At 43.1% G+C, this 22,777-nt stretch overlaps 1 protein-coding gene across 4 annotated transcripts in view; it reads right to left on the bottom strand.

Moving 5' to 3' along the window:
- Nucleotides 1–3,548: 3,548 nt before the first annotated feature.
- DNAH3 (dynein axonemal heavy chain 3) overlaps nt 3,549–22,777 on the bottom strand; it is a 194,658-nt gene continuing 175,429 nt past the window's right edge. For 3 of the 4 annotated variants that reach the window (XM_067706433.1, XM_067706435.1, XM_067706434.1), the window contains 9 exons: nt 20,328–20,553; nt 17,136–17,380; nt 15,446–15,562; nt 11,896–12,050; nt 10,865–11,032; nt 8,798–8,940; nt 6,225–6,429; nt 5,374–5,511; nt 3,549–3,945 (listed from right to left, as the gene is read on the bottom strand). In XM_067706433.1, the coding sequence (XP_067562534.1) occupies nt 3,592–3,945; nt 5,374–5,511; nt 6,225–6,429; nt 8,798–8,940; nt 10,865–11,032; nt 11,896–12,050; nt 15,446–15,562; nt 17,136–17,380; nt 20,328–20,553 (1,751 nt within the window). In that variant the 3' untranslated portion in view covers nt 3,549–3,591. Of the gene's footprint in view, nt 3,946–5,373; nt 5,512–6,224; nt 6,430–8,797; nt 8,941–10,864; nt 11,033–11,895; nt 12,051–15,445; nt 15,563–17,135; nt 17,381–20,327; nt 20,554–22,777 lie in introns of those variants that run through there. The other variant, XM_067706436.1, reaches the window with a different exon arrangement.

Here is a 22,777-nt window from a genome sequence, read left to right as displayed (position 1 = left end):
CATTAACATAATTAGGAAGTACAAGAGCTAAGCTGGCTTTCAAATTATATCCAGACTGAAATGGGACAAGTAGAGATCAAAACGTAAAGGACTTACACCCCTGCATGTGTGGATACAGGTGAGATGTCAGTGTCCTTCCCTCTTACCTCCAAAGGGGCTGGGTAATCACCAATAAAGAAAAATCTCTAGTGATTTTGGTCTCTCTCTGCTGTTTTCCAGAATGGCCTTGTGATCCTCAAAAGCAGCAGCTGATAACTTCCTGCCCATACCTAGATTTAGGATTCACACAGATTCTCTAATTTAAAATATGTATATTTCAATTTCAAAGCCCGTTCCTGTGAGCAGGAACATACCTTTTCATGCTCAGGATAAGTAAGTATTACAGGGTTTGGCAGTGACATGGAGAGCAAATATCATACTGTGTCAGTAGAGATATAGCATGTACATATTTAACACAAATGCAGCTATAGGCCTTTGATGGAGAGAGAGAAATGTACATGTGCTGGCAGGCATGTCGGCCCCTCCATGGCCATTCGGTGAGCACATACCCCAGCCTCGCTTCAATTAGGAGACATCAGTCTGCTATTCCATCAGTCACTCTCCTATCTGATCTCATTGTGGAAGCATTTCCCTACCAAGAGGTGGTTCTGATGTTTAAAGGTAAGTATTTCTAAAGCAATATAAGGCCTGTGAACTCAAGCCAACTGCTTTATCTATCTGGTGGTCAATGAAACACTGACCTGTTCTTACATTGGAGGAAAAACTGGCTGTGCTGAACTGAGTGAAACATGACTTGCTGGCTCCATCATTGTCCCTTTCTAAGTAATTCAAGGTGATTTTGAATATGCAATTTTTGTTTTACGCTGTAGGGGTTAGAAACCATCCTTCCTACCCAGACTCTTCCAAAATGGAAGTCCATCTAATGCTAGCTAACCTCTAAGTACCTTCTGTGTGCCAGGAATCTTCCCTAAATGTGAATTTTATATGCCTAGCCTCCTTCGCAAAGATGCATATTCTATTACACAGAAACATAATTTCCTGCCAAACTGTCCATGAAACCTATTTGTTTATAATTTTTTCTTTTCATTTTCTCTCCAACCCTATAAAATCTCCTTCTTTGGTCTTTTAAAGGTATCCCCTACATCCCCTCTTTCAATGAAGTTTTCTTCCAATGCTGACAAGGACTGAAAACTATTTACTCAACAGCTAGATTTTTAAAGAGCAAGGACTAGCTTGGCGACAAGGTTTGTCTGATGTCATCTGCTGAGGTATTTATAGGCAGGGCCTACAGCTTCTCACGGAGCTGATCTCTGGCCATCTCTGCCCCAGGGCCCCAGCCTCTAATTCACCAGGACTCCTGAAGAACCTACTGCTCTCTCCTGGGGGTGAGGGGGAGAGACATTAATTAACACATGGACCCCAACAGAAAATGACCTTAAATTTAGGGGAATCTTTTGAATTGAGGGAAATTTTTTAAGTTACAAAAATTTAATTCATCGTACAAGAACATCCTGTCCCTTGACCCCTGAGGAACGAAACAGTCCCTGCCTCCCTCAGCTTTTGCCGCTGAAGGTGGAGTTAGATAACTGTAAGAGAAATTCAGTTCTCTTAGCAACCTTCTCACTGCCTCATAGCTTACAATCTGACTTACCTAGCCAGTCGAAGATTCAGGGATTTGGGATCCTGACCGTCTTTCCATCTCACATGGCTTAGCAATCTATTTGGAATAATAGAGAATAAGGCAGTTCCAGCTATCTATTAATTCTGATTGTCTTTCCTCTATTGGAAAAAGTTATGTTTCTTCGAGAAACAGCTTTTAAGCTACCTACTTGGAGCTGGAAGAGAGTGGCTCCACCTCACTGTCTCTTTATCGGCCCCAGGCAAGATTTGGAGAACTCCCCTTTTGCACTTAGGATCAATTAGATGATTTGCTGGTCTCAGAATTCAGAGTCCTCAATCAGAATTTGATTGGCTCCACATTCCCATGAAGAAACAAGTTTTCTGGAATATGTTTATGTGGTTCTCAGAAGCTTCATTTAAGAAAAATCAAAGACCCCAAGTCAGGACATTTCTTCTAGTGAAGAGGCAGGGAAGCCAGGCCAGACACATTGAGATTCCCAAAAAGCCTTATGTCTTTGCTCATCTATGGACTGATCAAGGGAATGCCCTAGAAGTAGCCATTTAGAGCCAAAGAGCCACAAGAGAGAGTTGGTTGAGGATATATCAAGAATTTGATTTTTATCTCCCTCAGGATTCTCTTCCAGCTGGCCCTGGGGAGAAACAGTGATAAACTAGAAATTTCTTGGACATGGTTGTTGGAACTACGCATCTCTTCTAAGATTCTACATCACAATATAGCGAAGTCCTCAGCAAGGAGGCAGCGTGAAGCAGTGAAAACTGCACAGGTTCTAGAGCCAGACAGACCTTGGCTCAAAACCTGGCTTTTCAATGTGAAAGAGCTGGATAATTGTAAGCAAGTTAGTCTCCTTGAACCTCTAGAGGGGGAGACAATCATATCCAACATAGGTACAAGCAAGATATCTAAAGGCCCAGGGACAAACCATGGCAAGCAACAAATAATGGTTCTCTTGCGTCTCCTTTCTTCCTGAAATTTCTGCCCACCTGTGTAGGCTAGTGGAGAAGAATTGGGGTCCCAGTTCTGCCACTGGCTAGCTGTAAAATTGAGCTAGTTACTTTTCTAAGCCTCCATCTCTGCATCACTGAAATGGAGATAACGATAATACCGCATAAGATTGTTGTGAGAAGTACATTTTAAATATATCAAGAGCCTTTAAAAAGTAAAAGTGGGCCAAGCATCTTTCAACCTATGAGAAGCCCTAATGTTAGCCCATGTGAATAGACTAGGAGAGAAGCACTTAAAGATCAGTGACAGTTACAGCAAAATAATAGGAAAAAAAAACCCAAAAAACCCACCAGGCAGCTTAGCCACATGACTAAAGGTCTAGGTTGAAGAGTCCCACTGCCTATGTTCAAATCTAGGCTCCACTATTTTCGTAGCTATCTGATTTGGAAAATATTGCTTTCTCTATATCATGGTTTCTGCAGCCATAAAATAAGGATAATAACCCACTTTATAGGAATGCTCTAAAATAGCTGGCTCATAGCAAGTGCTCCATTAATAACGGTTATCATCATCATCGTCATCAGCCCATGTGACTATCAAGAAAGGAAAGCTAGATTTCAGTCAAGAATGAAGTTCCTGGGCTTCCCTGGTGGCGCAGTGGTTGAGAATCTGCCTGCTAATGCAGGGGACACGGGTTCAAGCCCTGGTCTGGGAGGATCCCACATGCCGCGGAGCAACTAGGCCCGTGAGCCACAACTACTGAGCCTGCGCGTCTGGAGCCTGTGCTCCGCAACAAGAGAGGCCGCGATAGTGAGAGGCCCGCGCAACGCAATGAAGACTGGCCCCCGCTTGCCACAACTAGAGAAAGCCCTCGCGCAGAAACGAAGACCCAACACAGCAAAAATAAATAAATAAAGTACTAAACTTCTACCCCCAACACCTTCTTTAAAAAAAAAAAAAAAAAAAGAATGAAGTTCCTTTTATTTTCTCTGTTGAGACAGATGCCATCAGTTATCTAGCTGGCACAGTGAGGCTACTCCTCGGTTTACCCAGTGCTTCTGGGGCCTGTCGGTTGGGAGTTCAATGGATAGGACATAGTTGGTGGAGTGGCCTGTGGTGGAGAGGATACCTCTTCGGGCACTTGTTTTGTAGACTGGACACACATAAATGTTCTGATGCAGAAACATTGCATTTTCCCCAGGTTTCAGCCAAATAATGGGCAATGGGTCATAGAGGATTCTGGGGAGAGACTCCCCGATCTGCATCGTTTCCCTATCCCAACGGGCGCCTTCTAAGAAGAGTCCTTTTATGTAGGCCCCATCTTCTGGGTTATCCTCCATGACTGTTTCTTGTGTGGTTACCTGGAAGACAGGAAGCTGTGAGTTCCATTATCTGCCATTTTCCTAAATGAGGCAGCATTAAGAGATTGAAAAAGTACAAACTGGCTTTACTGTCTGCCTTTCCCAGGATGCATTTCCCAGGACACTGGGGCTTCTCTGATAATATTCCTGCCTGCTACATGGGCCAGGTCTGATTTCTAGTTAGCATGCTGCCCTTATATATGGCAGGCACAGAGAATGCACTAAAGTAAGAGCCAGGAGGCCACATTAACTGTTACCTAGCTTAGTGGCCTTGCACAATCTTTCCCCTTTCTGAACCTCGATCTGTAGTGAGGGGTTAGGTTCAGATGCATGTTGGTAAAACAGTTCTCTAGCAGGAGAAGTGAAACCTTGATTTGTAGTTGCTGTCAATTTCTGTGGTGTAAAGACTCCCACCATGGTCAATTTCAGCCTATCAATTGTTTAACCACCAGCTTTAACAGGTTCTGGTGAGTTAGTATGAGCCAGCTCCAGCATACAACTGTTTAGATTGAGAGGTGATAAATTTCTTCTGGTAAATGCAGAAAATGGTCTAGGTGTTGGAGAATAGCGGGGTGGAGGGGATTATGGTGACGCAGAGAGCACGAGCTCCATTTAAAATCATTCAAATTCTAATCTTTTTGTTATTGTTAATGGAATGTTTTTTCCCATTTCTAAGTATTTATTGCTAGAATAGGAAAAGGATTTTTGTATATTTAACCAGTATCCAGTCATCTTACAAATTCTATTAATTCTGATAGGTGTGTTTTTAGGATTTCTAGGTATACAATCATTTCAACATCAAAAAAAGATAGTTTTATCTTTTTTCCAGGGTTTATTCCCGTTACTTTGCTTTCTTATTGCATTAATTTTGGCTTAGCATTGTCTTCAAAGGCCAATCAAGGTAAGTTCATTTATAAACTAAATAAAGACCTAGGGCAATCAGTTTGTGACCTCCGGACTAGATGATTTCAAAGGATCTTTCTATAGCATTTAAAATTCTACAGTGCTCTATAACAGTCCATCTTACTACTTTCTCTCCAAATATGGACTGGGTGATACTTGACTATTGGCCATTCCTTTGACTCTAAGCAAAGCACTACACAAGACCATTAACATCCTTCCAAATGAAGAGTCCATCATGTTGAATAAACAATGTGGAAGGTGCTTTCATTTTTCTCGGTACAACTGTGGCAGAATTTTCCTCTGGAAAGATTCCTTTTTATACACACAGAGACAAAGCCTTAGGAATCCTCTGATTCTGTTGGGAATAACTTTTGGAGCTACTTTAAGTCATGCTAAATACTTCATTTGTACCATCTCGGAAGTAGTTGAGCCTTAACAGATCCAAATGTTTGGACTCAAGGAAAGGGACAGCACTGCTTTCTCTGGTTGGCCCTTTGAGTTGATCTAACCCAAGACGCCTCTTACCTCAAACTCAAATCCGATGTGGTCAATGGGGATGGCGTATTTCCGAGCGTAATTCTGAGAGACGCCTGTCAAAAAAGACTGTGTAAAGTAGAATCCAGAGATCCAAAAGACCACAGGAGGCCCGTTGTCAATCCATTCCTGGAGAGCCACAGACATAAAAATGCAAAGTCAACAACACAACAAAGATTGTTCAAAGGCAGGTGATACAACAAGTCCCATAAAGAAATAGGCTTTTTCTCATCTTTCTTGAAACAGGCAGCCCTCTCAGTTTAGCTTATATTTTCCCCCTTTGAAACAAAAGTACAATGAAATATATCTCTACTTTAAGAAAAGCGCGGGTGCAGGCGGGTGTCAGGGATACGGTAGAGCGTGGTAGGGACTGTAGCAGTGGAGAGTGTGTGCCTTGTCTAAGCTGAGCCACAGCCACTCATCTCCAGCAATAGTTGCCATGCAGGAATGCAGGTCCATCGTTTCAGGTCTTCCTGTTTTTGCAGGACAAACATCTGTATTTTGATATGTAACAATCCAGTGTTCATATGCTAGCTCAAATTTTTAAATAACCAAGCAGCCAAACCAAATCTATCTACTAGCCCGTGAGCTGTGGCCCATGAGACACCAGTTTGTGACATTTATTCTGGTTCCCACTCCTGCCTCTAGAGGCTATAATCTTTTCAAGGACTTTGAAAAGTCTCCCTCCTGCCCTCAACCCTGGTAAGACTGTTTCCAGTAGGTGCTCAGTCCAGGATGCTGTGAGACTACCCTACTCCCTCTGCCTCTAATCCATCATTTCAGAACGTCCTCTCCACCTGAATGAGAATGCCAGGTGCCCAGTTACCCTGACTCCAAGGTACCTGGAAGAAGGCCAAGCGGGCTAGCAGGTCAGCCACGTAGCCTCCCAGGGGCTTCAGTGATGGGTAGGACTTGGCCATCCACATGGCCGGCACTTTACCCACAAGCATGCTACTGAATACATCCTCCAGCTCTGAGGACATCAAAACCTGCCCTTTAATTGCTCGGCCAAGGTCGATGAGGCTTATGCGAACCACTTTGGTCAATCTGCAAGAACAAAGGAGCAGACTCAGCCTGGCTCTCCAGTGACCTCATTCTACCCCAAGTACACTGACTCCAAGTCTCCTTTTACTTTTCCTCCCTTTAAAAAGTCAGATAATATACATTCATGATAGAAGAATTGTAAAGATGAGAAAAAATTAAATCACCCATTATCTCACCACCTAAAGATAACTTTGATGTATATCTTTCTAGATTTTTCTATATGTAAACACAAATTATTTTTTAATGGGATCATACTATATATGTGTTTTTTGTAATTTGTTTTTCTCTCTTAGCATATAAGGAACATCTTTCCAATTCAATAGAGACCAAATTAAAATCGTCCTTTTTAATGACTGCAAGGTGTTCCATTTAATTTAACTGTTCCTCTATCACTGAAACATATTATTTCCAGATTGTTGTCACTGTAAACAACATTACTAGGAACATCCATCTATATTAATCACTGCGGAAATTTATAATGATATTCTTACTAAAAGTAGAATTTCTGGGTCAAAGGGTAATGCAGTTTTAAGGCTTCTGATCTATAGTTGTTCTTTTTATAGACTATGAGGTGCATGCATACCTGAGAAAAGGCAGCTGAAGGGCAGCCTGAGAGATGCCAAGATCACCTGTCTCTCTCTCTGGCCTCTGTTATGAGGCCTCATCAAGTCCAGAGGGAATTCAGCTGAGAGTGCCAAAAACTCTGCTACCAGAGAGAGCTTGTCATGTCCAAAGACTTATGGAATCCCAGCCAAATGGACATGAGAAGGCTCAAACGCAAGAAAGGGATTCCTGGATGTGTAACCACTAAACATTTCTATTAAGAGGAATTTAAGGTTCAAGCGTGTTATTGGTGTATGTGCTTGGCTGAGGAGTCAAGAGCAAAGCTACCCTCTGCGGATTATACCACAGACCTCTATCATACCTGAAACCTACTGGGAAAAGGTTTCTTTCTATTCTTGAAACTATGAGCTCTGCTAGTTTCAAGATTTTTAGTACTCAAGGAAGGAATATTTGCTCTAGAAGACACAATAACGGTTCCCCTGAATTGGAAGCTGAACTGTCATTTTGGGCTTCTCATACCACTGGGTGAATAGGCAAAAAAAAGGTAGTGGGGAAGTACGTTACAATATTGCCCCAAGTAGTTAACCCTGAGCATCACTGGAATATAAGATTGCTGTTACCCTCTTCTCTTCTATCACAATGGCCAGTGGTAAAGGCTAGTGAAGGCCCCTGTAACCACCAAGAGCTCCAGTGACCTTGGCAGAGAATGAGTGGCAGAGGAGGAAAGCCATTGGCCTGGTGTCTGGATGAACGAGGACTACAACCCATCATCCCAAGGTATCTGACTCAAGTAGTCAGCATCCTTGACTCACACGCCATACTTGGCTTGGTCATCCACACAGCCAAATGCCTACTGACTATAGGGAGTAACCCTAAGACTAAGGGAGTCAACAAATTCTTAGTTGACATTCTTCAAGTCACCGGTCTTTCGGCATCAGGGCTGTCCCTAAAACCGAGCAATGACCAATGAAGCAAAATGGAGAGAGCAGCACTGAAGAGTATTTGGAGCAGCAAGAACCTTGACGTGGAGGCAGAAGTGATGAATTTCCTCATCTGGCCTAGATGGTGTTTGGGAACTCTTTCGGTTTTGACTATCTAGAAATCAGATCAAGGTGATCCCACTGGGCTCTATGCTCTAGTACCTGGAGGAGAAGTGAGGAGGGACTAGAATAGAAGGCCGGAGACCCTTAGCCCCATGGCCATCTTATAATAGCCCTTCCTTACCCCTGTAGTAGCGGCAATGGGATGAACTGTTCCTCACCCCTTTCTAAGTTTACCCTGATTTCACATACTGGCTAAGTGCATGGGCTCTGGAATCAGAGAGCCTGGATTCAAACTCAGTTCTGCCACTGAATGACTGTGTGACCTTGAGCAAGTTACTTAGCCCTTCTGTCTCAGTTTTCTCATTTGTAAAACAGTGGTAGAGGGATTACTAACGGTGCATATTTTTAAAGACTATGGTGTGGTTTGAATGCAAAGGCATGAATGGTGCTTGGAGCCATTTCTAGCACTAAAGGCTCAATAAAAGTGGCTTTAATGATTACTTTTACTATTAGCCTGTGCTCGGTATTGGTTTTCACCCCAGTTTACAGATGTCATATGCATGAACGAGAGAGAATGAATAGAAGGAACTGATTTAACCCTGGGCCAACACATGCTGGGATGGCCCTATTTACAGCCCTTCCTACAAGGTAGGGCAAACCAACTCTGCACAGCAACCCTTATCAAGTGTCCATTCTAGTTACTGCCCATTAGATTCTACCCCTCACACCAACTCCCAGGATCCAAGTAAGACCATACAGCCCACCTGTTGAATCTGATGAGCTCTTGCCTTAGGACAGTGTTCATAGATTCACCATAGACCACAGGGTACGACTTCACGACCAACTCCAAGTCAAAGTCATTGGGAAGCTTGGAGAGTAGGTCCTGGGCCAGCTCCTCAACCACTTCCTTAAAGTGTAAGCATTAGAGAGGTGAATGAGACACAAGGCCAGCGGGCTGTGGCTTTGTCCAGTTAAACATGAAGCAGTGAGCCTTTGTCTTTTTAAGCACAGTCTACAGGACCTTTCTGGGAACTCTCCTACAGAAGCCAATTCTGCCCTGAGGGAAAGGAGGATACCCATCCCACCCACTCCCAACCCCCACCCCTGCCCCCAGCCTTAGGGAGGACATCACCTCTAAGCTGAACAATGAAAGTCCTGAGCAAGGGCCTGAGGGCCAGGTGGGGAATTCGTGCTCAGCCAGCCACGTAGACTCAGGGCAGTGCTGAACCCTGCAGAACTGCTCAAATCTTCAAGGTCACCCCTGGGAGACAATCTCCCAAGGCTCTCATAGCCAGCCCCTTAGGACCAGCTCCAGGTGCAGGTGAGACTTTGCTCTGTCCCAGTGACATGGACACCTGGGAAGGCAGTAGGCCATTCCTCAGCATTAAGAATAGCCCATGGCAGTGAGTTTAGCCAAGTAGGGAGGGGACAGGCCTAGAGGAAGAGTAGGAAGAGGAGGTGTGGGAGAGAAACACAGCTCTGCCGTCCTTTGGCTCGAGGAGGCTGGAATGTACACTTCTTTCCCTCTTCCCACTGTGAGGGGAATTTCCATCCCTAAGCTGAGACACACAAACCAGGCTGCTTTATCTTCACACATATTACCACTTATGGTACTATGAACCAAATTGAGAAACCAAATACAATCATCCCTTGGTATCCACTAGGGATTGGCTGCAAGACCAAACTCCACAGATGGTCAAGTCCCTAATAGAAAATGGTGTAGTATTTGCATAGAACCAACACACATCACCCCTCCCCCCCATACTTTAAATCATTTCTAGATTACTCATAATACCTACTACAATGTAAATGCTATGTAAATAATTGTAAGTACAATGTAAATGCTTTTTAATAATTGCTGAAGTGGGGTGAATGCAAGTTTTGCCTTTTGGAAATTTCTGGAATTTTTTTTTTCTGAATATTTCAATCTTTGGTCGAATTCAAGGATGCAGAACCTGTGGATATGCAAGGCCAACTGTATGCAAAGTCCACAGCTGAGCAGGGTTGAACATGGAGTAGCTCAGAAGCTGGAGAAGGGAAGAGAAGGAAAGGAGAGATCAGGGTGGAGTCAGGAGATGTGGTTCTGGGCCTGGCACTGCCTCTGTTTCTGAATGCCCTGAAGTGGGTCACTCCTTGCAGGGTTTGTTTTGCCCTCATCTGTAGACCAAGGAGGGTAGACAGGATCAGTCCTTCACAATGTGTGGAATGATCACAAAAGATACCCAAAATGATTCCAGGTGTTTCCAGGACATAGAGCAAATAACGTTGAGTCACATGATGGGAAAGTCACTCTCCTGTCAAGTTCTGGCCACCTTTTTCCTTTCATTCCCTTCAAGGAGAAGGTCTCAGGTCAGGGCTGACACTGCTCTGGAACACTTGCTGACCCTCCCCTTTTCCCAAGGAGCCAGAAAGACAGCAGCAGCAGCATCTGGAAGAACCTAATAATGTTTAGCCTTTGTTTGCTTTTTGTGGCTGTCACGACATTACGGTAATGGTACTGGGTTTCCACTTATGGTCCTGATGTGCAGTTTTTTAAATAAATGTTTTTAAGCAAAAGAGATTTAGTTTTAAGTATTATGTAAATGGAATACAGATGATATGTGGATACAGCAATGAATCATGAAGGTTATATAGGAATAGCTGACATTTTAGAAACACCGGTGCTCTTCCAGCTCAGTATTTAAAGACCTCAGCAGTAAGACCAGAGCACCCACATTCTCCCTCAGGGGTCTGCCAAGCCTCCACTTTTCTGCCTCCTTGGTCATCAGCCACAATCCTGCACGCCCACTAGATGAAAAATTGCCTGGGAAATTGAATTCAAGCCTGGTTACCTGAGGGGACTTGCCACTCCCTCCTGACTGCCTAGGGAGGGTCAGCAGCACCCCTTGAAACAGCTGGCTGGTTTCCTGGTTGTCTTTGGTGATATCGGCATTCTCGTGCAGGCCAAACACTTCTGGGTGGGCGGTGATAGGGAGGTTCCTGAGATATTCAATATAGGACTGGAAAGGAAATCTTCAGTTGACATAAGTTCAGGTTCCTTGGGGTCCCACAGATCACCCAAGGTTTTGCCAGAGCAGACCCATGCAGGAATCACACTCTTTCGGTAGCACAGGCCATAGACACACACACGCACACACCGCCGGGGCCAAGACATCCCAAGCTTTCCCTCATGCAGGTTTCGGAGGAGTGAGTATGAGTATGAAGGTAGATGGACTGAGTATCTCCCCTCCCACCTCTGCTGGCTTCCTCCCTGCTCCCCCAGCAGTCTTAGCTTTGGAGACAAAAACTGGGTTTGGATTCAGGCAGAACAGGATTTGGATCCTAGCTCCATCTTAAACCAACTGTGTAACCTTGAGCTAGTCACCTGAAAGCCCAGTTTCCTTATCTGTAAGTGGGAAAATAAATGAGGTTATGAAGGAATAAGGCTTCGGCACATTAACAGGTACTCGATGAAAGTAAGCCCTTTTCATTCTTCCTTCAGATTTCTTGTCTTCTTCTTCCTTTTATCATTCTCCCATCCAGTTTTTCTGTCCCTCCCTTTGCCACCTTCTGAACCTTTGATTTCAAGTAGCAATTTCCATCCTGTTCACTACCAAGGCTTCATCTTAAACATCCCTGCCCCTTCTCCCTAGATGGACCCCATATTTTGAAAGATCTTGTCTACCAAATGCCCAGCATTCATTAAACAGTAATAACGTGTATCTTGTAGGCTTTTGGGAAGATTTGAAATAGCTTATGGACCCGAGCCAGGAAGCCCAAGCTATCCCTGGGCCCTCCTTGGATACACTGCAACCCTAGCCACATGGAGACCGCCAAGCCCCTCTGCGGGGACAGAGGGACCTCTCCCTCCCCTGCCCCTCACCTGGTAGGAGCCATGAGGAGGGATGTAGTAAGTGTCTCCAGGAGCAAGACAGTAATGGTCCTGCTCAATTTGCTTACAGTAGAACGTGGACAGAAGGGATAGCAGGAGCCTTCTGTCTTTGTCATCTGTCACTCTGCCTCCATAATTACATTCCCCTGGGGACAACCAACAGAAGAAGGAGTTGAGCCCATAATGAACTTGGTCAATAACCTAAAATAGAGGATTCTTCCAGCCAAGGAGCTCTGCTGAGACACAGGGTTGCTAAAACCATGCTCAGCTTGGGATGAGACCAGGCCTTTTTGGTATTATGGTTGCCACAAAAATAATACATGTTCACCATATTAGAAATTAGAAAATAGTGATAAACTGAAAGAAAAGCAAAACAATCACCAATAATTCCAACAAAGGTAACTGTTAACATTTAGGCATCTTCCAGACATTTGTCTGGACATTTGTGTGTATGTGTACATAAATGTGAAAGGCATTATAGAAATGTGGTTCAGGGCAAGAACTCTGGCATGAGACAGTACTGAGCTCCAATTACAGCCAGTTTCTGGGCTCCAACTTTTGCCACTTATTAGCAGTTTCTCATCTGTCTAGAAGTAGAGATAACTGCATACCTACCTTACGTCGTTGTGGTTAACAACGCTTATAAAGCATTTAGTACAATGCTTAGCGTATAGAAAGCATTCAACTACAGCTCTTACAAATACGTATAGTTTAGAAAATTAAGATTATCCTATATATACTTCTTTGGGATATGACTCTCCTACCCCCATCCCCATCATCAACATCATTCTCTGAGACTCAGGTTTCTACACGCAGATTTCTACAAAAAGAATTAGGCAATTTTTTGAGGGGCCATCAAATCCGTCTCACCAACCCAGGATGCACTTTCTAGCTGGATCAGGTCCCACAGTATGTGGGTACCACCTGGTATTTGGAAGCTGGGGACAACACACTAGTGTGCAAGGAAAAGGCATCTGTGTGTGTGTGTGTGTGTGTGTGTGTGTGTGTGTGTGTGCGCGTGTGTGTTTGCATGCAAGGGCTCCCCTGAAGGGTGGGCCCATTTCCAATTCTAATCATTCTAGGAAGGAGCAGGTCTACAGACATGAAACAGGAAGTATGACTCAAGTTGAGGAGGCCTCAGCCTCTCTTGGTATTGGAGGGGTCTAAATGTCTAGGAGGAGCATTCTGGTGGCTCATTAAGGAAGAAGTAAGAGACTAAGGGGAAGCTCATACCTACTGAGTAATCTGAGCCCTGCAAAAACTATTTGACCTTAAGCCAGACCATCTAGATCTCTCTCTGTTGACCTCTCAGGCCTTTAGCAAAGTTTAGTTGGAACATTATAGTTTGTCCCAGCTGTAAAGAGGTTTATGACAACACTAGAACTACAATATTAAAGGGAGAGTAGTTCCCCCCTGAAGTCAGCATGGCAGTGCTAGAGAGTACCAAAGAGGGACTACCAGTGAAGGTAAACCTTAGGTACAGAGTCACGATTCAGGGTTCCACCTCCACTCTCTCAACAGCAAATTTTACTTCAGGGGATACCCTTATAGGCTCTGGGTTTTATGTTTATGAAGGAAGGTACATTTCTTTACTTATATGTCTCCTCTTTGTAGCAAGAGCACAAGTTCCTAAAGGGGCCAGGATGTGCCTTATATCTCTTCTAGATTCTCCATTGGCTCTGCCACAGGGTTGGGGGTACCAGATTAAGAATGTATTTGACTTTGGCCCATCTAATTCGATAACCACTCTCCAAATAAGACCTGTCTCTTTGGTTAGTCTGTCCCTTGCGGTCAGTACAGAGCTCTAATAATCATCTCTATCTGATCTTCTTTCCTTCCAGGTACATAGGAAGGTTATAACTCCCGGGGCCTCTGGCAGTGAGGTGGGGCCAGGTGACAAGTTCTTGCACATTTAACTCCTGGCATCAGCTCGTCAGTGCTACCCTGTGGCAGTGACCACACAAGTGTATGTTGAGATGGTGGCATCAAAATTTGGTGGAGCCTTTGCCAACTGCGCCCCTGATAGATAATTACAACGAGCAGACACCCTTGCCAATTCACACTGGACATGCAGAATGGGCAAGAAATGTCTCACACCCTTGAGATTTGGGGACTGCTTGTTATCTCAGACTAACTAGTCTATCCTGACTGGTGCAGTTGGAAAGTGACTATCCTCAAGCCAGCTGGCACAGTTGGAGCAGGTTGGTTTATGAGCTGCAGGCAGTCCAATACTAAGACCTCATCCCAGGGCAATTATGCACTCATTCTGTGATCTGAAGGGGAGCCCTGGGATGTGCTTCTGTGTGGTCTGGAATAATGGGAATATGGGTCATTTCTTTGGAAAAGTTCTCTCACCCAACTAAAATCCACTGAACTTATGTTGTGTGTCCCCTGGGGTTTTGGTTTAGGAGACACTGTGCTGAGTTAAGGTCTTGGTCACCTTTTACAAATGAATTCAATCACTCTAAAGCAGGATTTCTCAATCTTGGCACGACTAACATGTTGGACTGGGTAGCCCTGTGCTGTAGGGGGCTGTCCTGTGCATTGTAGGACGTTTAGCAGCACCCTTGGCCTCTACCCAGTAGCACATCCATTTAGCTGTGACAACAAAAAATGTCTCCTCAGTTTGCCAGATGTCCCCTAGGAGACAAAATCACCCTTGGTTGAGAACCACTGCTCTAAGGCCTCGGTCTTGTCAGTTGTAAAACAGGGTCACTAAAGTGAAGCTCATAAGATTGCTGTGAAGACTGAATGATGTAGGTAAAGTGCCTGCCGTATGATTGGGGAAAGGATCCAGAGTTGAGGGAGGAGCTTGTGTGTGACCTGGAAGATGCCCAGGTTTTTCTATTGAGCTGCATTTTGACTTTTGGCCATGGTAATCCACTCATTTAGCTCATCTATAGTTTATCTCCTATCTCTGGGATTACATGGTGTGCTTCTTGAGGGCAGTGACCAAGTCTTATATATTTACATTCTTCCATATTATGTACTAGTATATATTGGACGACTGATAAAAGATTGCTGATGAATTGCTTTAATACAAAACAGCAAGTATCATTTTCACCTCAGGGCACCTCTGCTGGGAGTGCTCTCCTTCCTTTTTCCCACCGCCTGCCCCCGCTTTCTTCTTCCACTTGTAAAACTCCTACTGATCCTTCAAAACCATCTTTCACACCTTCAGGAGGTTTTCCCTAATCATCCCCACCCCATGTCTGAAATTTAATCATTGTGCTATCTTATAAATGTTTCTCTTACTGAACTTATCACTGTACTGTTATTTATTTTGTTATATTTCCCTCCCTTTGTAGACTGTGCACCCCTTAAAGGGAGGGATTGATCTTGATTTTTCTGTGTGTGTTTTTTGTTTTTGTTGGTTTGTTTGTTTTACAATATACAGCATGGTGACCAGCATCATTAAGAGCTCCATGTCTGTTGAAAGCATGAGTGAGTAAGTAAACAAATGGAGATGGAAGCAGAGGAGCAGGAAGGTGGAGCATAATCATGGAGGTTTATGGTTGCCAAAGCCTCCTTCCGTAAATACCTGTCAGGTAGGTTAGAGCATCCAACGGCACCTCCTTGTAGTCATTCAGAAACATCTGGATCTGCTGCATACTAATCCTCAGGTCGGATTCGTTGAATTCATAAGGAATATTCCAACCTGCATGAGGCAGAGATAAATTAGATGCTTCAGGGATGAGAGCTCTTAATTTCCACTCAGAGACTGAGCTGGTGGAATTAAGCATCATTATGGATCAAGAGCCTCTTCCAGCCCTGTGACTATCAAGCACCATGCCAACTATTAGCTTTGACCTTTACTGCCAACGTGGGAGACATCCTGCCTGAGAAAACATCCATTCTAAAGTCAGTTTCCTTATGGATCTCCCCCATTTGATAAGGAAGATGTTAACATCCTGGGATTTGTGGAATGAGAGTTATTCACCCTGGCTGGAATACTGTGGTAATGCACCGAACGCCAAAAATAACACCAAAGCATAGCCAGAGTGCACTGTCTGTGATTGGGCAATAGAACTAAGGTAGCTTTGAGAATGCCCCTCCTCCCACTCATGGGAGAACTAGATGGCAGGCCTTGAAGAAACTACTGCTTGTATTTTCAAGTGTTATAATGGTAAATGCCCAGTGGGGCTGCACAAGTGACATAAATGTATGAACCAGGCTGGATGTAAGACAGTAGGGTATGGTAGGACCTGTGCTCAATGGAGACGTTTAATTTCCTCCTAAACATTCACATTCAAATTAAAAATGTAATAAAATAACAAAAACTTCGGTTCTGGCAGAGAGAACACAACTGGGCAGTTGACTATAAGCCTAACTGCTGTATGGATGTTTGGAGGTCTGGCACGGGTGGGAGAATGATGGTGGGAGAATGTGGTGTGTGAGATGCAGATGTAGAGGGAGTGTCCCCTTTGGCTGTCTCAGTCTCTGAAACCCTCAGTTGAAGGGTCAGGTGGTCTGTGGAGCTAACTGGGGCAGGTAGAAGGAAAGAGGATGTTCTGAGAGAATCACCAAAAGGACAATCTGCCTCCTTTTGTAACCCGAAAGAATGGCTAAGAATACCTTCAGGTGGGTCATTTCAAGAAAAGAATTAGACTCAGCCCATGGGTGAGAGAAAAATAATCCAACCTTAAAACCATGGTGATATGGGATCTGCATTTAGCAGATGATCTGCTCTAACAAGAATATTGAGTCACTTAAGTTAGGCCATGGATAAGTTACATTAATAAAGAAATGTATGTTTATTTTTTCAAGGAGAAGCACAAACAGATGTCCCAGCTGTATTTCTTTCATTGTTATGCACAGGTAAAGAGAGCAACCTAAAGTGTTATAAATCACCTGGTGACGATTCCCTGGAGAGTGGCCATGATAGCCAAGCTACGCAAATACACCAAAGGGAAGGGCCTCCCCTCTTCTCATTATCATATTACTTCCGTAATTAGGGGACCTCTGATTCTGGAGCATCACCTCTTTCCCTGACATTGATATTGACCTGGTTATAGGACTGCCAGACTTGTTAAATAAAAATACAGAGACGCTCAGTGATATTTAATTTCAGATAAACAACGAATCATATTTAGTATAAATATGTCCCCAATATCACGTGGAACATACTTAGACCCTATTTTACTGGCAACCCTGGGTACAAACTCGAACGCACCCCTGTATCTGCCTGTGATCTTTCCCCCAGGCAATCCAGGTATGCTGCCACCTCTCACCTAGGGCTCCGAAATTTCTCCTCTCTTGAACGACGGCGTGGAAGAAGCAAAGGCCGAACAACAGCTTCTGCCACATCACTGCTTTTGTACAACTTTGGAAGAACACGGGGTCTGAGATGGGGTCACTGAGGTAAGAGCGCAAAAGGTTGGCCCGGAGCCCTTTGGGGGGCTCATTGGTCATCTTAATCCCATTCTGGAGGAGGCTGACTGGAAACTTCTCTGATGGATAGCTGGTTAACCAGAGTCTGGAAGAACAACAGACCCGACTATTTACGGCAACGCAATACATTATATTGAAAAACAGTAACAGAAAATAATAACTACCATTTATTAAGCATCACTAGATGCTGAACCCCAAGCTAAGAATTTAATTTATGTCCCTTCATTTACTTTAATCCTCACAGCCACCCTATGATTTATTATCCCCTTTACCAGTGAGGAAACAGAGGCATGGAGAAGTCAAGTGGGGTTTTCAAGGACACACCACTTAGAAGCAGCAGAACCAAGATGAACTCAGGGCTCCCTGACTCCAAAGGCCCTGTGTCCTAATCACTACACCATGTTCCTGCCCTGCTGGACTTTCTGAGCGTCTATTATGGTCAAGTACTATACCCGGCACTCCAGGAGTGGCCGAAATGAGAAAAGAATTGTTTCTTGCTTCTAGATACTCACAGCCTTGCTGCTAGGAGGGGAAATGGGAGCTGGGGAGGGGAGAAAAGACAAGCAAACAGAATGCCAAGGAGTTATAAAATCAAGACCACAGGGAGGGAGGGAAATAATGGGCCATGGGGGTCCATGGGAAGAAGAGATTTCCACGGGGTGGAGAGAGCAGAAGTCTGCAAACTACTGCCAGGGAGCCAAATCTAGCCTTAGCCTGTTTTTGTAAATAAAATATTATTGGAACATGGCCACACCTCTTCATTTACAAATTATTTATGGATGCTTTCATGCCACAGCAGCAGAGCTGAACAGTTGCAACTGACAACATGTCGTGTAAAACCTAAAATATTTACTATCTGGGCCCTCACAGGAAAAGTTTGCTGATCCCTGCCATAGAGGTCAATGGCATTAGAAATGGGTCTTGAGAATATGGAAGATTTCTTTTCTTAAATAATAAAAGTATATCTATGCCCATAAGAAATGGGAACATAGGTAAAAGTATTTAGAAAGGAAAAAAATACATGATTTTACCATCTACAGGTTAACATTTTGGCATATTGTCTTCCAGGCTTTTATTCATTTGTTTTTCTTACTCAAGCTCAGGTTACATACACACTGTGGCATCCTGTTTTGTTTCATTTTTGTGGGTTTGTTTTTCTTTTTTGCTAGACATTAGAGAGGTTTCCAACAGGAGGATTTGGGGATGGAAGGTCATTAAAGACACAGGACACAGGCTGAGCAACTGCACGGAGGAGGAAAAGTTGGGGATGTGGTAAGGCCTACAGTGGGCAGCCTGCTGTGGCCCAGGCACAGGCCTCAGAGGGGAGGGAAGAGGCCATAACCTGGGGGCCTGTGGCCTGACTTCAGTCTGCAGATGGGTGATGTTGAACTCTCACCATGCAAACCGACACAATGCTGTAACATATTTTTGAAGTAGTTGCCAACTTTTAAAAATCTAGGGCTTTCTTTTAAAAGTTCTAGATTCCCGTCTTTCCTTTAAAATAGTCATAAAATCTGGATACAAGAGGCCTGTATTCCTGCTTGGCAACAGCTGGTAGTAGGCGGTAACTGCTCTTCTCTACAGGGCATGTGCCTCTAGTTCACCACAGTCCCCACCACTCTCTACCGGTATTCAACACTGAGGCTGCCCATCCATGGTGATAGCTACTGTACTGTGGAAAGTGGAATATTTCTTGTGCCCAGTCCTCTTCACTCATTTATGTTACATTCCTCGTTGTATAGGCACTTGAGTTTGTGACTTGGGTTAAGATCATATTACAGAAGACCTTAAATGTCAACATGAATAATTTTTCTTCATTGAGTATGTCCCTGATGGCCAATGAGTCAACTCAGCATCCAAAACCAAATAGAATTCTTGAAATTAATGGATTTCCTCTTAAACTCTTACATGAATCTCATATGAGTCTTACGTGAATACAATCAACTACGGCCTAATCTGGCTTTGTAAATAAACACCAAACGCTTTTCTATTTTCAGGCAGACATGACTAAAATAAAAATAACCGGCAAACTTTGTTGCCTAGAGCAGGAGTTGGCAAACTTTTCCTATGAAGGATCAAAGAGTAAATGTTTTAGACTTTGCATGCCATATGGTCTCTGTCACAACTACTTGAAGCATAAAAGCAGTCGTAGACAGTATATGAGTGAGCATGGCTGTATTTCAATAAAACTTTACTTATAGACACTGAAATTTGAATTTCATATAATTTTCACATGTCATGAAATAGTATACTTCTTTCAATTTTTTTCAACCATAAAAAATGTAAAAGCTATTCTCAGATTGCAAGCTGTACAAACACAGGCAGCAGACTGGATTTGGCCATAGTTTGCTGACCCCTGGCCCAGAATGAAAGAATCACTGAACATTTGAGTTAAAAGGGGCTTTGAAGTCTGTTTCATCTCATCATCCTCTGAATGCAAATACTTAGGCCCAGTCTTGCTGGGCTTTAAAGTTCACAGAAAATAAATAGCTGTTTCCAGTATTGATTAAAATTCCATGGATCTAAACAAGTATAGGATAGATCAAGTGCCTAGACTACGGGTGGATTTTTTTTTGTTTTTAGGCAAATAAGTTTTAAAACTCCGATTTGCTGGCATTTAATCTACCTTCCCAGGCATATCTCCTATCACCTCCCAAAAACAATTGCTCACAGTGTATACCCAGGAATCATAGGATAACTTCTTGGTCTTTCCTTTGCTTTTACAAATGCTGCCCTTTCTGCCTGGAATGTCCTTCCTGGAAAACTCCTATTCATCTTTCGGTACTCCAGGTCTTCCCCAAATTTTCCTTCCCTTTTCCATTCTTATTCAAACAAGTACAGCAGGTATTGCATGGTATCAACATTATTCATCTATGGTCTGCCTTCTACTAGACTGAGAGCTTCTTTAAGGGTAGAACTTGTGTCTACACAATACCCTTGTGTCTTGCTCATCTTTGCATTCCCAGCCATTAGCATGACGTCTGGAACTTGAGGTTGGGGCTGAGGGACTCAGAGGTGGGGCAGCATCTCACCTGAATCCCATATTGGTGCTCTCAGGAACAATCACCTCCTCACAGATCTTCTCCAGCGCAGGCATCCAGCTCGTGGCCAGATGACAGTTCTGTAAGACCACCCAGGTCCCATCTTTGATGGCAGTGTTAATCATTTTGGCAGCAATAGGGCCTTGGCCTTGGCCAAGGGAGATGGTCTGTGTTTTGGCACCTCCCATGCCAAGATCATCAGCAAATTTCAGCAGGCCTGAGATCAGGAAGAAAAAAGGCTTTTGAAAGAGAACAGGCTATTTAAGACTGTATTAATAATAACAACACAGAAGAAGGGGTTACATTAAAATTCTGGACTCAGAAAGAAAGCCACTGGCTTTTGTTAATTATGAAATTAGCATCTTTCTGAGGAAGCTTTAGACTTCTGGTAAGATGGTGAACGAAGATACTACTGATTCCTCTTTTGCTCTAAATAGATAGACATTCTTCATTAAAAAAAAAAAAAAAAAGACACAAACTGAAAAAAAAAAATAAGAGTTTGAAAGGAAGAGAAATTCCCAGGTGCCAAAAATGAAGAGGGAACTCCAAACTAGAAAGGCTAGCACATAACCAAAGAACTAGGAACTGGGGTTTTCTTTCTAAAATTTTTATTGGAGCATAGTTGATTTACAATGTTGTGTTAGATTCAGGTGTACAGCAAACTGAATCAGTTATACATATACATATACCCACTCTTTTTTAGGTTATTTCCCATATAGGCCATCACAGAGTATTGAGTAGAGTTCCCTGTGCTATACAGTAGGTCCTTATTAGTTATCTATTTTATATATAGCAGTGTGTATATGTCAATCCCAATCTCTCAATTTATCCCTCCCCCGCTTACCCTCTGGTAACCATAAGCCTGTTTTCTACATCTGTGACTCTATTTCTGTTTTGCAAATAAGTTCATTTAGGAACTGGGTTTTTGTAAATTTATTTTACTAGGAAAACAGGTATTTGGACAGTGAAATTTCAAATAGATCTCTTTCACATCTCTTTTCCTCAGAGGCAGCCGATGTTACACCTTTTTGTGAGTCCTTCCAGAGATATTTCACGCATTTAAGTAAATGTGTATACACTATTATACTTACATGAATTGTAGAACACTATATTTGCTTTTTACACTTAGATCTTTTCCACATCAGTACATATATAAAGGCCATATTCTTTTTCATGGTTATATAGTATTTCACCTTTGGAAAATACAATACTTTATTTCACCAGTCTAGTGGTTGGAGTTTGTCCACAGGGAATATAGCTTCGCACTTACAAGGGGTGGGATGCTAGAACTGAGACTTTTTTATAAAGTTAGGATCTTCAAACGACTGCACTCTCATGTAAGAAGGCCAGAAATCTGCTTTGTGTTCTTTCTTTAATGATTTTTAGATGCGTTTCTTTTATGATCTTTTTTAGAGACAATATTAATCTGCTAGGGCTGCCATAATAAACAACCAAAGATTGGGTGGCTTAAACAACAGAAGTTTATTTTCTCTCAATTCTGGAGGCTAGAAATCCAAAATCAAGGTGCTGGCAGGGTTGGTTTCCTCTGCGGCTTCTCTCCCTGGCTTGTTTGTGGCCATTTTCTCATGTCATATTTTCACTGTGTCCTCACATGGTCTTCTTCCTGTCAGTGTGTCTGTGTTCTAATCTTCTCTTATAAGGACACCTGTCATATTGGATTAGGACCTACCCTAATGCCCTCACAACTAACTCTTGAAGGACCTTATCTCCAAATACAGTCACATTCTGAGGTACTGGGAATTAGGTTTTAACATACAGATTTGGGAGGGACACAGTTCAGCCCATGATACCCCCAGAATACTGGGGGTTAATTCTTTTGATTGTTCTATGGGCTGATTATGCCTTTATAGTGATTATGCCTTATGTATTTCCTCATGTAGTTTATAATTTTTTATTGTTGAGTTCACAATCAGCAAGTTTGTGTTATTTTGTGGGAGTCTGATACATCTTGGGTTTTAGGAGTGCCCTAACAGAACAATTTTGCATATGCAGACACTGGTGTCCCCAGCATCTTGCCATTCTGGATCAATTTTATGGGAAATTTCTGGATCAATTTTATGGGAAATTCCTCAGCTTGAGAATCCCATACCATAGGGTACTGTAAATCTACACCCCTGAGTTTTAATTTCTCACTGAAGAATTGTTTACTTTTTCCACGTTGCTTCTTGAGTCAGTAGCCTAAAATTCAGAGTTCTATGGAAAACAAAATTCTGAGTTCTATGGAAAACAAAGATACATGGATTTGGAACAAAACAAAACTTCTAGAAATGGAAAGCACCGTCATTGAAGATAAAAACTCAAAGCACTGATTAAAAAAGCAGGTTAGATACAGCCGAAAAGAGAATTAGTGGAAAGTAAGGTCTGCAATCAATGATGCATTCCGTAGTGATGGGAACCCCAGGTCTCCAAATACCATCACC

Source organism: Pseudorca crassidens, chromosome 15 (genome assembly GCF_039906515.1).
Source record: "Pseudorca crassidens isolate mPseCra1 chromosome 15, mPseCra1.hap1, whole genome shotgun sequence".
Taxonomy (NCBI): Eukaryota; Metazoa; Chordata; class Mammalia; order Artiodactyla; family Delphinidae; genus Pseudorca; species Pseudorca crassidens.
The sequence above is the reverse complement of the archived record's forward strand: the minus strand, read 5'-3'. Positions and strand labels throughout refer to the sequence as shown.